Source organism: Sinocyclocheilus anshuiensis, unplaced genomic scaffold (genome assembly GCF_001515605.1).
Source record: "Sinocyclocheilus anshuiensis isolate Anshui unplaced genomic scaffold, SAMN03320099.WGS_v1.1 scaffold807, whole genome shotgun sequence".
Taxonomy (NCBI): Eukaryota; Metazoa; Chordata; class Actinopteri; order Cypriniformes; family Cyprinidae; genus Sinocyclocheilus; species Sinocyclocheilus anshuiensis.
In genome coordinates, this window is record NW_015551077.1 from 917,851 (window position 1) to 935,292 (window position 17,442).

Below are 17,442 nucleotides of genomic sequence, written 5' to 3' on the forward strand. Positions count from 1 at the left end.
AAAAAATATATAATATATATATATATATATATATATACATACATATATAATTATATGTAATATATATATATATGTATATATACACAGATAGAGAGAAAAACATTTTATTTATTATTAATATAATTATAATAAAATGTATAATGTATTTACTTTATGAGTGAGAAAAAAAAATTAAAGACCTTAAAATTCACTATAATAAAATAAATTAAAATAAATAAATAAACAGCTAAAGGAATGTTCCAGGCAGTGTTGTTATTTTTAACTAAAGCTAAAAATATTACACGTTTTTGTTAACTGAAAAAAATGGATGAAAAACTTGAGTACTAAAATTATTAAAAAGCGAAGTAAAAATAAATGAAAGGTAGATAGAAATACTAAAAATAAAATAAAATTAACAAAAGTACATAACAATATTACTTAAATGTAAAATAAATGTACAAATAAAAACAAAATGTAATAAAATATTATAGATGCTATATACTAAAAGAACATTGACTGCACTTGCTTTTTGCAGCTACACTAACAACGTTCACACCTCTCACTGTCCTACTTTATCTTGTGTATAAAGCCCATCAGTGTTAATAGGATCTGCTGCTGTGCGGCTGTGAGACGGGATTGGTGTCGCAGTGGCAGGAGATTTCATTAAATGTGTAGGTACTTTACATCAGCCGTTTACCTCATACTCTCCAAATGTGGGAAATCAGGACCAAACTGAACCTTTGTTAATGAAATGAGATATGCATTTTACATCTGCCACAACGGTAATGACTTGATTGTTTTATATACAGTAGTTTTAAGTGCAACTTCAGTGTCCAAATACTTTTTTGGGGCCAAATACAATTTAGGGCTAAATACAATATTCATGTTTATAATATTGTTATTATTAAAAAAGAAGATTAACTTGTAACGTAATACACAACTAATTCATTCTTGAATAGATCTTTATTAATAAATTTCACATTTTCTTTTGTAAAAGTCAATTTACATGATCATTAATTAATTTTTTAGAATGAACAAAAAAAAATAGAGAGAGTATTGTGCAAATTCCAAAGCAATATCGCAGTGCATAAACACATCGCTCTTCAGTTTTAGTGGACTTACAGGCCATCATACTCATGTTTACAATGACCTACAAACAGAGGCTCCGCTTGAATACCCCGCCTGCGGAAACACAAACAGCAAGTGCTTTTTAATGGTAAAAACAATTAACTCTTTAAAACTAAATTCTTCTGATATACTTGAATAGTATTCTTATACAATATATATAAGCAATAAAGCATATATCTGTTTTAATAATACTAAATATTTCATTTTGAATGTGCACTGTGCCACTGAAACGAAGCAGAGGTTGATAAGGAATGATTACAAACATATTTCCAATACCTTAGAAGTTCACAGCGAAACTTTTCCAGGCGAGGGAAGGCCAGATCTGCGTTCAGGGTTTTTTCTTCATCGCTCCACAACCTCTCCGCTGCAGCACAGGCTCTCGGCCTTCACAAAGATCACAAAGATATGGAAGATTCTGTATAAATAATAATAATAATATGAATTATAATCTTGTCTGTGTATTTTTTCATACCACAGGCGTGGGTTCAGATTGGTGGCGTCGACATATTCACCCCACATGGCGACCTCTCCACCAATCACCAACTTCTTCTGCTCTTCCGTCCCTAAATCAGGAAAAAAAAATTATAATTTAACTAAATACATACAACACATATAACTTAAAACTAAAACCGAAAAACAATTGAAAATAAGAAATGTTGCCCTGGCATTTAAAACAAGGCATTTAAATTAAACTGAAATAAAACAAGTTTAAGCTGAGATACTAAAAATACTAAAAAAAATAAAAATTATATATATATATATATATTTGAAATAAATAAATAAATAAATAAATTAAATAAATTAAAAATAATAAATTAAAATCTTTCTCTGCTTTTCTGTCCCTAAATCATAGGGGAAAATGCACCAAATAACCAAAATAAAACAGATATAATGTAAGTTAAATAAATTTGTTAAAATTAAATTAAAAAATATTAAAAAAAATTTATTAGAAAAACTGCCTTGGCAGCTAACTGAAATAAACTCAACTTAAGCTGAAGCACTAAAAATGCTAAAACTGAAATAAAATAAATTAAAGCTAATTAGAAAACAAATTAATAAAAAACAATATTCTCTTCTATTCCTAAATTTGACACAAAATGCACAAATGTTACCAAATACAACAGAGTTAACTTAAGTTTAAAACTTAAAAAACTAAAATTAGAAATGTTGCCTTGGCAACTAACTGAAATAAAACAAGTTTAGACTAAAATACTAAAAATACTAAAACTGAAATAAAAATAATTTAAAGTTACATAGAAATATTTAAAATGAATTCATAAAAAATGTATTTCCCTAAATCATAGAAGAAAAAATGCCCAAAATAATTTCATCAAAGACTGCAGATATACACTGAAAACACACCAGCACTGCACTACAAACAAAAACAGCAAACAAAACTCCAGAATTGAGTTAAAATGATAATAGCTGAATAATCATTAATTAGAATAGTTGAAAGTCATTCATTAGAGCTGACTAATTCTCTACTGAATTCGCTAAATTAAACAAACTCCACTTAATTCGAATCTGAACCAGGAAACACCATCAGGTTCTCATGAATCACCCGTTTGCTTGTATACTTTGTATGAAGCATTTCATATTGGACCGCAGCCTAACACGCTGCTCCACACACCGGAGAAATTCTGGGGCTGCACTGCGTAGGAGTTACGCCAGTCCTGGCCGTAGCTGATGTGGTTGATGTACCAGGGGGCAGAGAGCAGAACCCTGTGCCCAGCCTTGGTCATCCTGCTCAGTTCAGCCTGGTAAGTTTCACCCTTCCAGATCTCCAGAACCGTGTCCTGTGGAATCTGAGACAGCAGGAAACACTGGGTCACACGCACTGCACTTTCCACGCCTTATGGCATTACCAACCATCTCTGCTTTATTCATCTGCATAAATGCAACATTTTGAGGCTTTCACCGAGCGTTCTGTGGAGGGAGGACAGAAAATGATGGGAGGAAGAGGCGGAAACGAGATCTGAAAAATGTTGCAAGCTAGATTCAAACTCAAAAGGCCCAAACGAGCACCATAGCTCAACGTGTTAATCACTAGGCCACTGTTCTGACATACAACAAAAATTATATTTGATAAATTTTGCTTTATATCTTCTGAAAGGCTGGGGAAACTATTTGTGTCACATGTACAGTCTGATGACACTGTGTTTCACCTCACACTATCAAAACCCGACTCTTGATCGACACCTTCTGGTTAGAAAGTGCAGTGATCGTGACAACAGCATTTCAATGCTGCATTCTGAGTGCAGAATAGGGAACATGAGGCGTTTCATTCATCTGTTACTCTTAAAGTTGTTTTTTCCCTATTGTACTAGTTATTTAATTTGCAGTGTTATTTTAGTATCGACATACTATTATAGTTTTCCTTAATAATTTGAATTAGTTTCTATTTTAATATTTTCTATTTTCATTTTAATATTAGTTAAAGTTTTGGTACTTTTTTTTTCAGTTTTAGTTTTAGTTATTTTAATACATAAAGATAAACTAAATGAGAGATGTTGCATTGGCAACTACCTGAAATAAAATAAGCTTATGTTTTTTTTAGTTAATGTTCAAGTAATATATTTTTTAATGGTTTTAGTTTTAATTAACTATAATATCCCTGCTTAGCTGATGCAATACCAAAATACAAAGTCAAGTGTTGTTAAAAACTGAAACTATTAATTGAAATATAGCTGAAATAAAATGAAATATAAATACATAACTGAAATAAATCAGTTTAAATCTACACTGTTACTTTTTTATTAAACAAAAACAAAACAAAATGTTATTAATGACCAGTCCAAACCATGTCTTTACTTTACAAAATACACTCTGATAAACCTATAATAATAATAATTAATATTTTAGAGCTGTTGGGATAGATTTCGCAGGACGTTGCATGCATACTTCATTCGCCCATGCATGTTCCTTTTGCAAGATGCATGCGTTTCATTTTCCAACTGCTAGAGGGCCAAAAGTTATATGGTGTCTCTTTAAATTGAAGTTCTAAAACTAAAACTGAAAAAAAAAAATAATAATAATAATAATAATATTACATTTTTTTAATAATAATAAATCAAAATAAAAAAAACATTAAAATTAAAGTAAATTTAAAATTAAATGATTTAAATGAAATTTAAATGAAAACTGAAAATTAACTCCAAATATAAATGAATATTTTAATAGTATATAAATAATACTAAAACAACACTGATAAAGTCATGCTTTAATCATAGCATGTTTGTTTGATTCTCACAGCAGAACACTCATTTTCATGACAGAATGAAGATTTGAGAAAAGTCAGCACTACACTGAGACACAGCACTGCAAGTATTGTTAGTGTTTTGCACTCATGCTCTGACCCCTAAAGGCTAAGGGCCGCACGATGTAGTAACGGGCCCAGCTGTGAGTGGGTATCGGCAGGTCGAGGTAGAAAGGGGCCGCCAGGATGACCTTTAACCCTGCCTTAGTCACCCGGCGCATCTCACACAGGTAACAGCCCTGCTTCCAAACCTCCACCACGTACTTAGATCTGGGCTAGAAGAGAAGCATCTCATTCCTGTTACAATCACACATACTGTTACAATCTTTTCAAAATGCAACCAGTGCGACTGTTTCTACTCACTCGCTCGTGGTAGTCAAACACGTCCTGCCAAACAATGGAGGTTCTGTTGAGAGCGGCGGTCATGTTCATTATACTGAAGAACATAAAGAGAGACAGTGAAAAACATAAACACTGCGTTCATGAATGTGCTATTTATGTTTCTGCAGTAAATTTGTAAATATTTATTCTTCTATGAACCAACTGTCACAAGACAAAAATATGTACTAAACATATTAAAACAGAATTTCATTTATTTATTTATCTTATGTTTTTTTATGGTTATTTTATGGTTTCAACCAAATATATTTTAGAATCCTGGATTGAACCAAATAAAATTTAAACTTTTGAAAAGTTAAATATTAATTAATTAAAAAAAAAAATTAAAATAATTGCTATTTAATTTTATTTTAATTAAAAATAAATGGATCAGTTGGAAAAGATCATGTAGTCAACAAGTTATGCTGTTCATTTAGAATGTGAAAATATTACAGTTTTTCTCAATTGCTTTGGCTCAATTCTCGAATGAAACTTTTTTTTCCCGAAACAGTAAGTTCAGATCTCTGAACAATTAGCTTCTTGTTCACATCAGATTGGAATTTCTTATTGATTTGAGCAAATTGCAAATGCTTTGGCACATGTGTGCAAACAGTAAGTACAATTGTCTGCAGTTTGCACAACAACTAATTGCATATGGCTTGTTGATCAAAACTGATGAGCCGATTCTCACTTAAACTGTCAAACTCTTCACAACTTCTCAATCATTTTTCATCGTGTAAGCCATCACATTCAAAACGATCCATTCAATTATGAAAAATTGGTATACACGCATGTATATTCCATAAATATCTGACATTGACATTGTTTGTAATGTCTGCTAAATTGGCAAATGACCTCTAATTGCAATACAATTTGAATCAACCATTCAACCATTTAACCAATCAAGTTTGGGAGCATATATATGTAGATTGCCCACAGCACAATCACTAAGAATGGAGGACTTCCACAACCCTGAACTGCAGCAACATGCTCGTGGAAGAGCAATTGGAAGACGTGTAAGAATACGTGGTGGTGGTGTTAGAGGAAGACATAATAGAGGAAGAGGTGGAAATAGAAGAGTCAGAGTCTCTGATGAAATCAAAAATGTGCCAAAGCAATTGAGAAAAACTGTAATAATAATGAATGAGTAGTTATGTCCAAACTGTTCAAAAGTTTATGTTTTTAAATTAATACTTTCATTCAGTAAGTGATTCAAAAGTGACTTTAAAGACATTTCAAATAAATGCTGTACTCCTGCCAAAAAAAAATAAAAAATCAGTTTCCACACAAATGTGAAGCAGCACAACTGTTTCCAACACTGATCATAATAATAAATATTTCTTGAGCAGCAAATCAGAATATTATTATGATTTCTGAATGATCACGTGACACTGAAGACTGGAGTAATGATGCTGAAAATACAGCTTTGATCACAGCAATAAATTACATTTTACAATATATTACAATAGAAAACGGCTATTTTAAATTGTAAAAACATTTTACGTTATTACTGTTTTTATTTCTGATCAAATAAATGCAGTCTTCATGAGCATAAGAGATCTCAAAAACATTATAAAATCTTAGAGACCCCAAACGTTTTGAACATTTTAAGTCAGCTTTGTTTTTAAACACTCTCACATTTCCCCTCACCTCTCCATATAGAATGATTCCAGTTTGGTAAAATCCTTCCCAAAGCCCATCTTTTCCATAAACGTTCGCACATTGGGATTCGACTGCCTGTTTGAGAGGATAACACCGCTAAAGTCTATGAATGAAAAATCCACCCTTTTTTGTTTGTTTTGTGCAGTTAAGCTCCAATGAGGCACCCAAAACAACAACATGTGACAAAAATGCTTACCAGCAGGCAAAACTGACCTCATCCCCTCCTAAATGAACGTAAGAGTCAGGAAAGACAAACTTCACCTCTTTCAAGAGGCTTTCCATGAACTTATAAGTGGTGTCTACTGTTGGATCGACAGGTCCGAATGAACCAGAGGGCACATCCCCCTTGTAACAGGGAGTCAAGAGGTTTGGCTGTCCTGAGAATAGAGAACAAACATCATTACTCTTTAACATTAGTTTTTATAATCTCTGATTTCATGTTTTTCCAGTAGATGTGTGTGTGTGTGTGTGTGTACCTTTCCCCCATGACTGAGTGTGTCCAGGAGAGTCAAACTCTGGAATGACTCTGATGCCTCTCATTCTCGCATGTTCAATCACCCTCATCACATCTGACTGTGTGTAGACGTGAGTAAACGGATGAAAAGCTCCCTACAAGAAAAAGACAGAGCACTGATGTTATTGTTAAAACTATTAAAAGGTGTTTTCGTTAACTGAAATAAGGGTAAAATAAAATATACACATTACATATTTAAAAAACGGGGAAAAAAAAAAGTTTTTATTAAAACAATTTTTTTTTATATATAATTCCTATTATGCTTTTTCACTTTTTTAATTTGAGTCAGTGTGTAGTGCGTATATTTGGGCATAAAAAAGATCTAGAAAGTTACAAATCTCAAAGTCCACTCCAAAGGGAGATATTTCGTTTTTTAAAAATCCCTTTTCAAGAACTACAACGAACGGCTCGTTTGGACTACAGCGTTGGTTTCCGGGCTTTGTGATAATCACAAAGCGGCTCATTAGAATATCATTAAAAATAATTCCCGCCTACAGAAATTCGAATGGTTGGGGGGTGGGGAGGGGCGATGTTGTGGTTAGAACGCTTGGTTGAGTGAGTGCATCAGACGGGACGATGAAGAAGAAGTGCTGCTGCAGAGTTAGTGCATCAGAGAAAACGAAGAAGAAGAGCTGCTCTGCTGTAGCGTCAAATTTTCGGCATGTCTAGAGCAATTCTTACAAGTATAACACGACGTAGCTGGGCGCCGCGGACAGACGCCGAACGGCACCGCCGGTGTGCCTACACTCATAGAACATAATGTATTTGAATTTTAAAGATGTGGTGCGACGCGATGCTGCGCTTCTCGTCCGGTGCGCGACCGCCTGAAACGCTGTTTTTTTCACCTCCGTGCCCAAATGTCTTTGTTTGGGCTTCCGAAAGCGGTTGGTTGCAATTTACTTTTTAACTCTGTTCCTGAGCATCATAACCCCAATTTGCTATTGTGTGCTGCGCATTTCACTGAGGACAGCTTCCACAACACGAGTGAGTAGTGCCGGATTCCCAAAAGCTTTTGTTGAAAGACGGAGCAAGGGGTGTGGCAGTATGAACACCGTCTAAGCTGTTCGCCAATCACAACGCACTGGGAAAGCTAACCAATCACAACACATTTTGTTTTTCGGAAGGCGGACCTTCATCAAAGCCTGAACTAATCGAGCCGTTTGTGCCAGGCTGGGGAGAAAGGTATTGTAATAATGTAAATTATGTGAAAAATAATGCGTTTTTCGAACCACCAAGCATGAGAGCATGTTCTAGTACACCCCCAAAACAAAATCAAGACTTTGTAAAAGAGCATAATAGGACCCCTTTAAGAAAAATAAATGAAAGCGACTGGAAATGTTTCTAAAAAAACTATATAAATTACAAAACCACATACCAAAATGACTATAACTTAAACTTTATAAAATTAAAACTGACAAATAAAAAACATAAAAATAAACGTTTATTTGAGACATTAATAAATACTATAAAAGCTGCCTTGAGATATAGAGTGTAAATATTACATATACTGCATTTTTAAAGCCACTACAATCAATATAAACAACAAAAGTTTACTGTAAGCAGTTCTGAAGAATAGAGGTTAAAATGCTGTATTAAAAATGAGGAGTGTGTCTGAAATGTTACCATTTTTTGCAGTTTTGGAAGTGATTTTACAGCATCTCTACCTTATTACTGAGGTCAGGAAAGGTGCGGCTCTGATACGGGAAAGAAGGATCATCCACGATGTGCCAGTGAAAGACGTTAAATTTACTGTAGGCCATAGCATCCTAAGAAAAATACAAATATTATTTATTTTATTTCACGATACTGGTTACAAGTTTAGAGTCAGAAAGGTTTTTTTTTTAAAGAAATTAATACTTTTATTCAGCAAGGATGCATCACATTGATTAAAAGTGACAGTAAAGACATTTATGATGTTACAAAAGATTTATATTTCAAATAAATGCTGTTCTTTTGAACTTTCTATTCATCAAATAATCCAGAAAATATTCAGCAGCACAACTGTTTTCAGCATTGATGATAATCAGAAATGTTTCTTGAGCAGCAAATCAGCATATTAGAATGATTTCTGGAGGATCATGTGACTCTGAAGACTGGAGTAATGATGCTGAAAATCCAGCTTTGCATCACAGGAATAAATTACATTTTAAACTATTTTCAAAAAGAACATGGTTATTTTAAATGGTAAAAATGTTTCAATATTACTGTATTTCTGATCATGTAAATGCAGCCTTGGTGAGCAAAATATACTTTGAATGGTAGTGCATAATTAATGTAAAAATATTAATTATAACTTTTTAAATTTTTATTTTAATATTTATAATGAACAGTAAATACACACCAGGGTCTTCAAAATAGCATGGAGGGGTAAATAATGCCTTGAAGTGTCCAGTAAAAGTCCTCTGAATGCAAAACGTGGAAAGTCTACAATCTCTGTCTTGTTGATAAAATACTATATGGAAGTAAATTAACATACAGTATATTAGCATACAGCTGCAAAATAGCAATTTATTACAAGCACATGCCTACATCCTGTCACACAATACTTACAGAGCCATAATCATCCTGGTACACAAGCTGACTGAAGGACTCCAGACCTGATTTTCAGGTTTTATATGTTGGAAAAGACACAACTATTAGTGTTAGTGCTTTTAATCCAATCAAAGAATAAAAGAGACAAGGAGCATAAATTCACACCTCTCAGAGCACCCCATACAGTCACTGATCTCAGCACAGCCTGGCCCTCTGACACACTCAAGTTATCTGCAACAACAAAACATGAGTACAATGTCGTTAGCATAGCTTATCTTAGCATATTAGATATCAAAATATATACAAAAATGACACAAACATATTCATTAATTATAAATGACAGGATTCAAAAGGCACTGTAGAACAGGAATGACTCGCCCTGCTGGATGTGGACAGAGTAATTACACCTTATAATTTAGTTTACTTTCTCTAACATGACTGGAGCAATTAAAAGGTCAAAGGTCAGCAGGGGTTACGTCTTAAGATCACATGATCAAGAAATACTCACAGCTCTCATCTGAATCTTCGTCAGGGTAGCCGTCACATCCTCTGGTTTTGACACTCACTGACACGACAAAGGGTTGAGGCTCCGACCACATGTACTGAAGCCCATTTTCTGTTCAAATAAACATACAATACTCATATCAAAACATATCAATACTCATTGTTTTGTAGTGCAAAATTGTTTCCTTTGAATATGAAGAGCTATTAAGATGCCCACAAGATTTTCACCCAATTGGGAGGTTTTGAATTTGATTGTGCGGGTCAAAATTGACGTACTGTGGGTCTATTTGAAGTTGAAGCACAACATGAAGGTATGCACATTTGTATTATTGTCATTCGTTTTTTGTGTTAGCTTGTTGCACTAATTGCATTGTTTATTCTAATTACTTATACTCAGCTATTTTGTCTGCACTTGAATTGCCTTGTTTTTGCTGTTGAGATTTTAAAGTTATGCATGTGTGTTCTGAGGAAGTATCTTAATTCCTTGACTGTTGTTTGAAATATTGATATACTTTAATAGTTTCTACATGTTTCCGGTAGCAACATTTTTTGCCGTATTTGCCAAGTTTTGATACGTTTTTCTGTTGTATTGTTCTCAGGGCTGAGAAATTGATTCTTTAAATAAATATATATATATATATATATATATATATATATATATATATATATATATACATTTATTTACATTAATTTAAATTAACATTTTATTTAAAAATATATATTCACATTTAAAATGACTAGTTTTGACTGTTTTTTTTAACAAACTCTCATTCTGACGGCACCCATTGTATATATATATAGTCATTATTTAGTTTTAAGAAGCTAAAATTGTCCCTGTCAACCTTAGTTGACATGGCCATATTTTTTTTATCACTACAGGATCGTTTATCGCTAAAGTATTGCGTTCCCCCCGAGAAGCTTTGTGTTCGCTAGCCAAATTGTTGTGCTCCCACGAGAAACATTGTGTTCTCTTGCTAAATTACCATTGCATTTCTCGGGGGAACACAATGCTTTAGCGTTAGAACACAAATGTTTAGCGAGAGAAAGCAAAGTTTCTCTGGGAAACGCAAACATTTTAACCAATAGAACGCAAAAGTCGAACGAGAGAATGCAGAGTTTATTGAGGGAACGCAATACTTTACCGATACAACGCAAATGTCGAGCGAGAGAATGCAAATGTCGAGCGAGAGAACGCAAATGTTGAGCGAGAGAACGCAAATGTTGAGCGAGAGAACGCAAATGTTGAGCGAGAGAACGCAAATGTTGCGCGAGAACGCAAATTTTGAGCGAGAGAACGCAATACTTTACCGATAAAATGCTAATGTTGAGCGAGAGAACGCAAATTTTGAGCGAGAGAACGCAAATGTTGAGCGAGAGAGCGCAAATGTTGAGCGAGAGAACGGAAATGTTGAGCGAGAGAACGCAAATGCGGAGCAAGAGAACGCAAATGTTGAGCAAGAGAACGCAAATGTTGAGCGAGAGAACGCAAATGTTGACCAAGAGAACGCAAATGTTGAGCGAGACAATGCAAATGTTGAGCGAGAGAGCGCAAATGTTGAGCGAGAGAACGCAAATGTTGAGCGAGAGAACGCAAATGTTGAGCGAGAGAATGCAAACTTTCTTGGGGGAACACAATACTTTACCGATAGAAAGCAATTGTTGAGCGAGACAATGCAAATGTCAAGCGAGAGAACGCAAATATCGAGCGAGAGAACGGAAATGTTGAGCGAGAGAATGCAAAGTTTCTTGGGGGAACACAATACTTTACCGATAGAATGCAAATGTTGAGCGAGAGAACGCAAATGTTGAGCGAGAGAATGCAAATGTTGAGCAAGAGAACGTAAATTTCGAGCGAGAGAGCGCAAATGTCGAGCGAGAGAGCGCAAATGGCGAGCGAGAGAACGCAAATGGCGAGCGAGAGAACGCAAATGTCGAACGCAAATGTCGAGCGAGAGAACGCAAAGTTTCTTGGGGAACACAATACTTTACCGATAGAATGCAAATGTTGAGCGAGAGAACGTAAATGTTGAGCGAGAGAATGCAAAATTTCTTGGGGGAACACAATACTTTACCGATAGAATGCAAATGTTGAGCGAGAGAACGCAAATGTTGAGCGAGAGAATGCAAATGTTGAGCGAGAGAATGCAGAGTTTATTGAGGGAACGCAATACTTTACCGATAGAATGCAAATGTCGAGAGAGAGAATTCAAATGTCGAGCGAGAGAACGGAAATGTTGAGCGAGAGAACGCAAATGTTGAGCGAGAGAATGCAGAGTTTATTGAGGGAACGCAATACTTTACCGATAGAATGCTAATGTTGAGCGAGAGAACGCAAATGTTGAGAGAGAGAACGCAAATGTTGAAGCGAGAGAACGCAAATGTTGAAGCGAGAGAACGCAAATGTTGAGCAAGAGAACGCAAATGTTGAGCAAGAGAACGAAAATGTTGAGCGAGGCAATGCAAATGTTGAGCGAGAGAGCGCAAATGTTGAGCGAGAGAACGAAAATGTTGAGCGAGAGAATGCAAAGTTTCTTGGGGGAACACAATACTTTACCGATACAGCGCAAATGTCGAGCGAGAGAACGCAAATGTCGAGCGAGAGAACACAAATATCGAGCGAGAGAACGCAAATGTCAAGCGAGAGAACGCAAATGTTGAGTGAGAGAACGCAAACGTCGAGCGAGCGAACGCAAATGTCGAGCGAGAGAACGCAAACGTCGAGCGAGAGAACGCAAACGTCGAGAACGCAAACGTTGAGCGAGAGAACGCAAAGTTTCTTGGGGGAACACAATACTTTACCGATAGAATGCAAATGTTGAGCGAGAGAACGCAAATGTTGAGCGAGAGAATGCAGAGTTTATTGAGGGAACGCAATACTCGACCGAGAGAACGCAAATGTCAAGCGAGAGAACGCAAATTTTGAGCGAGAGAACGCAAATGTTGAGCGAGAGAATGCAAAGTTTCTTGGGGGAACAATACTTTACTGATAGAATGCTAATGTTGAGCGAGAGAACGCAAATGTTGAGCGAGAGAACGCAAATGTTGAGCGAGAGAACGCAAATGTTGAGCGAGAGAACGCAATAGTTTACCGATAGAATGCTAATGTTGAGCGAGAAAACGCAAATTTTGAGCGAGAGAACGCAAATGTTGAGCGAGAGAATGCAGAGTTTATTGAGGGAACGCAATACTCGACCGAGAGAACGCAAATGTCAAGCGAGAGAACGCAAATTTTGAGCGAGAGAACGCAAATGTTGAGCGAGAGAATGCAGAGTTTATTGAGGGAACGCAATACTCGACCGAGAGAACGCAAATGTCAAGCGAGAGAACGCAAATTTTGAGCGAGAGAACGCAAATGTTGAGCGAGAGAACGCAAACGTTGAGCGAGAAAACGCAAATGCTGAGTGAGATAACGCAAATGTTGAGCGAGAGAGCGCAAATGTTGAGCAAGAGAACGAAAATGTTGAGCGAGAGAATGCAAAGTTTCTTGGGGGAACACAATACTTTACCGATAGAATGCTAATGTTGAGCGAGACAATGCAAATGTTGAGCGAGAGAGCGCAAATGTTGAGCGAGAGAAAGCAAAGTTTCTTGGGGGAACACAATACTTTACCGATAGAAAGCAATTGTTGAGCGAGACAATGCAAATGTTGAGCGAGAGAGCGCAAATGTTGAGCGAGAGAACGCAAATGTTGAGCGAGAGAACGCAAATGTTGAAGCGAGAGAACGCAAATGTTGAGCAAGACAATGCAAATGTTGAGCAAGACAATGCAAATGTTGAGCAAGAGAACGCAAATGTTGAGCGAGAGAATGCAAATGTTGAGCGAGAGAACGCAAATGTTGAGCGAGAGAGCACAGAGTTTCTTGGGGGAACACAATACTTTACCGATAGAATGCAAATGTTGAGCGAGAGAACGCAAATGTTGAGCGAGAGAACGCAAATGTTGAGCGAGAGAACGCAAATGTTGAGCGAGAGAACGCAAATGTTGAAGCGAGAGAACGCAAATGTTGAGCAAGAAAGACAATGCAAATGTTGAGCAAGACAATGCAAATGTTGAGCAAGAGAATGCAAATGTTGAGCGAGAGAACGCAAATGTTGAGCGAGAGAATGCAAAATTTCTTGGAGGAACACAATACTTTACCGATAGAATTCTAATGTTGAGCGAGAGAACGCAAATGTTGAGCGAGAGAACGCAAATGTTGAGCGAGAGAACGCAAATGTTGAGCGAGAGAATGCAAATGTTGAGCTAGAGAATGCAAATGTTGAGCAAGAGAACGCAAATGTTGAGTGAGAGAAAGCAGACTTTTTTCAAGGGAACGCAATACTTTAATAATAGAACACAAATGTTATGGAGGACCAAACCTGCAGAAATTAAAAATAAATAAAAACACAAATAAATAAATAAATGTGTATAAATAAATAAATACGCAAATAAATAAATAAATGTGTGTATAAATACACGTAATCTTGTTTAAAGTAGTTGTTTAAATATGTATATAAATAATTAAACGTGTGATGAAATATAGGCAAATAAATAAAATAAATTGGTGGTCAAATGGAAAATGTTTAAGGAAAAGCTAAACTCATCCTAACTGTTTTCTTTTAATCACTCATTTATTTCTGAATGTAGTTCCGCATTTATTTGTCCTCTGCTCAACATGCTAATGAGAGGGTGTTAATTATGGACCTGCTCGGGTCATGTGATAGCTGGGGGCGTGGCTTTCCCGCTGACAGGAGATGCATAAACGCGTAAACGCCAGCCATGACCCGGATGTAGTAGTAAATCACGTGGCCAGAGGTGAAGCACATTGTTCCGCGGCATGTTTCATATTTATGTTGAATGAGAAGAAAGTTGTTGTTTTTTTGCACAGTTGATATTTCCTATTTTTAACTGGAACGATCTTGCGCGCATTGTATCTGGAGAAAGTATGTAATATTTGCACAAATCGTTTATTTAATTGGCGATGTACTACTGTACCTGATACTATTACTGTTGGAATACTGTCAGAATGAGGCTTTATCGACATAATATTTATGTTTTTAAAGCTAAACATAGTTTTATGTGAAATATTAATCTCTGGAAATGCATGGTGTAAATCCAGTATAGCCTAGTAAAGTCACCTTTGCCGTTCAACAGAGTAAGATACATAGAAAAACTGAGCCGTATTTTCCGTACAGTATCTGTGACTTTACAAACGACCCAACGGAATGGCCAGAGGGGTCATTTCCCGGCATTCATTTCCATTTGGCCACCAATTTGTTTTATTTATTTGCCTACTTTCATCACACGTTTAATTATTTATATATGTATTTAAACAAGAATACGTGTATTTATACACACATTTATTTATTTTTAATTTCTGCAGGTTTGGTCCTCCATAAAATGTCGAGCAAGAGAACACAAAATTTTTCAGGGGAAAGCAATACTTTACCGATAGAATGCAAAATGTTTAGCGAGAGAATGTGAAACTTTAGCGATAGAACTTTGGGTTGTCTCTCAAAAGCACAGAATTGTTTTCCTCCCACCTCATTTCCATCACAAAATGTTTGTGAGCAAATGCAGTTTTTTCCCCAAGGTCATGTCCCCTTAGGGGTTCTGTACAGAGTCAAACGACCAGAAAAAAAACGTGTTTGTGCACATTTCTTCTTAAAACATGTAAAAAAATAAAATAAAAAAAAAACATATATAAAATAATGCCAACGAAATAAATAGCAAATAAAAATAAAAAATAAATAAATAAGATAAAAAGGAAAGCGGATACATTTTTATTTGGCTTTTCATTACTTTTAAATCATCCGTAGACTACACTGGAACAGCTCCATTTTAATGATATCACTGACTGGGATGATATTTTTAACAGACTGCATTTATTAATAAAATATGTTTAGAAAACTTTATCATTTCATATTTTTAAATAGATGATTTCTAAACAAGTTTTATGTTACCGTCTTGTGTAACGTTACTGTGTAACATAAACACCCATCCAACTACACGGAAGTATATCTGATTGATTCATTCTCAGACATCAACAGACCTGATCCTTTCGTGAAGTCAGGGAATATGATGGAGAAGTATCTCTTGAAAGCAGCGTCCAGGACGGAGCACCCAGTCTGCGCGGCCGAGTCCCTCCCGTAAGTGAAGGAGAACCGTTGAGGACTCAGACTGTTTCTGTCCGCGGACTGATCGAGCTGCTGCGGCAGCGGCCAGACTCCATCCACCTGCTGCACCCACACACTGACGACAACTAAGAGCAAACAAGCCCGCACGGGCTGAGAGTGTGTGCCGGTGTGGGCCATGCTACTGGACACTTCAGTCGTGTTTCAGAGCTGTCGGACTGCTGGTCAGTTCGAGCTACACAACGAGATGACAGTAAAAAAGCGCTGAAACGGTCAAAACGCGAGTCATATGACAGGTGACCTGAGGAGAGCTGTCAGTCTCATTGGCTCAGCTTGAGTCACATGGTCTATTTCCGGGATGGTTTGCATATAATATAAAGGAATGTAGATTAAAAAGATTATAGATCATAAAGTGCACAAAGCAAAGTTAAAAAGTCATGCAATTAGTGTGAAAGTAATAGGTACAGTGAATTGCGAATATTATTGAGAAAGAATTGTGAATACTATTGTTTTACAATTTATTTTGACGGTTTATTTTTGATCTGTTCGTTCTTAGTTTACCATGCGCTGTTATTTTATTTTATGTTATTGGTATTTTTGTTAATTTGCTAATGTTACTTGTTTTCTTCATATGCAATATAAGTAGGCTATAGCTAAGATCACACATACACCCCTTCCCATTCTGGAAACCCCTCCCTGTGTGTTACCGATCATCTTTTCGCAGAATCAAGTGAACTCTGTGTCACAATCGTCGTCTACTCCCTGTTCCAGTTCCCTAAATGTCACTGGCCGGAAATGCCATACTGTACTGTGACCATAATGAAATATGACTCATAAAAATGTTATTAGATCCTTACCAAAAGATTTCAAACTATGAGATTTCATTACAGTCATTAACATGCTTATAATTTTCCATGGCATTCACTGTCACAACGAGGAGCGCGAATAGCTTATTGACCCCTATGCAATTTATTAATTGATAAACATAATTTATAGATAAATATGTATTTATAGATAAATTACGATTTTTGCCTTAACGTTTATAATTATTATTAAGTAATGAGTTTTGCAAAGTATTTTTATTGTATTTGTTGTGTTTTATATGCATTTTAACAGAACCACACCCAGTGAAACCTGTGAAAACTGGTTTAAGCCCTAGTAAATACACAAACACACTCTGAACATACTGTAAAAATACAGTTATTGAGAATTACTCACGGTTTGAATCAAAGTAAAACGCCCCAAGCTAGGTGTGCATTGATAATTATTGTTAACTAATAAATCTTTGTGCAAAAAAGGAGGTTATGTGAGTATTGGGAAGTTTTGTTTGTCCACTCAGTGTTTTTTGGACTGGAATTCGGTGATCGCCAGAAT

General features: G+C 35.8%; 1 protein-coding gene across 3 annotated transcripts; it reads right to left on the reverse strand.

Moving 5' to 3' along the window:
- Positions 1-1,045: 1,045 nt before the first annotated feature.
- Positions 1,046-16,392, reverse strand: hexa (hexosaminidase A (alpha polypeptide)). Of its 3 annotated transcripts, none has more exons than XM_016452495.1 (14): positions 15,987-16,390; positions 9,958-10,065; positions 9,615-9,680; positions 9,468-9,514; positions 9,259-9,369; positions 8,582-8,683; positions 6,880-7,012; positions 6,600-6,780; positions 6,392-6,478; positions 4,727-4,799; positions 4,464-4,638; positions 1,580-1,670; positions 1,384-1,491; positions 1,046-1,161 (listed from the first exon to the last, which is right to left on the reverse strand). In XM_016452495.1, exons 1-14 carry the CDS (start codon positions 16,246-16,248, stop codon positions 1,098-1,100), a joined length of 1,608 nt encoding a protein of 535 aa, XP_016307981.1. In that variant the 5' UTR covers positions 16,249-16,390; the 3' UTR covers positions 1,046-1,097. The 3 variants fall into 3 exon arrangements, with proteins under 3 accessions (XP_016307981.1, XP_016307980.1, XP_016307982.1); XM_016452494.1 differs by lacking the exon at positions 4,464-4,638 and adding an exon at positions 2,738-2,912 and having other exon boundaries at positions 15,987-16,389; XM_016452496.1 differs by lacking the exons at positions 1,046-1,161; positions 1,384-1,491; positions 1,580-1,670 and adding an exon at positions 2,803-2,912 and having other exon boundaries at positions 15,987-16,392.
- Between the last annotated feature and the right edge of the window lie 1,050 nt (positions 16,393-17,442).

Coding starts and splice junctions, on each gene's coding strand:
- hexa (XM_016452495.1), bottom strand. CDS start 16,248: ATGGCCCACACCGGCACACACTCTCAGCCCGTGCGGGCTTGTTTGCTC. Junction 4,639..4,726: donor TGTTTGACTACCACGAGCGA/GTGAGTAGAAAC, acceptor CTTCTCTTCTAG/CCCAGATCTAAGTACGTGGT. Junction 1,671..4,463: donor GCGGCCCTTAGCCTTTAGGG/GTCAGAGCATGA, acceptor TTCCTGATTTAG/GGACGGAAGAGCAGAAGAAG.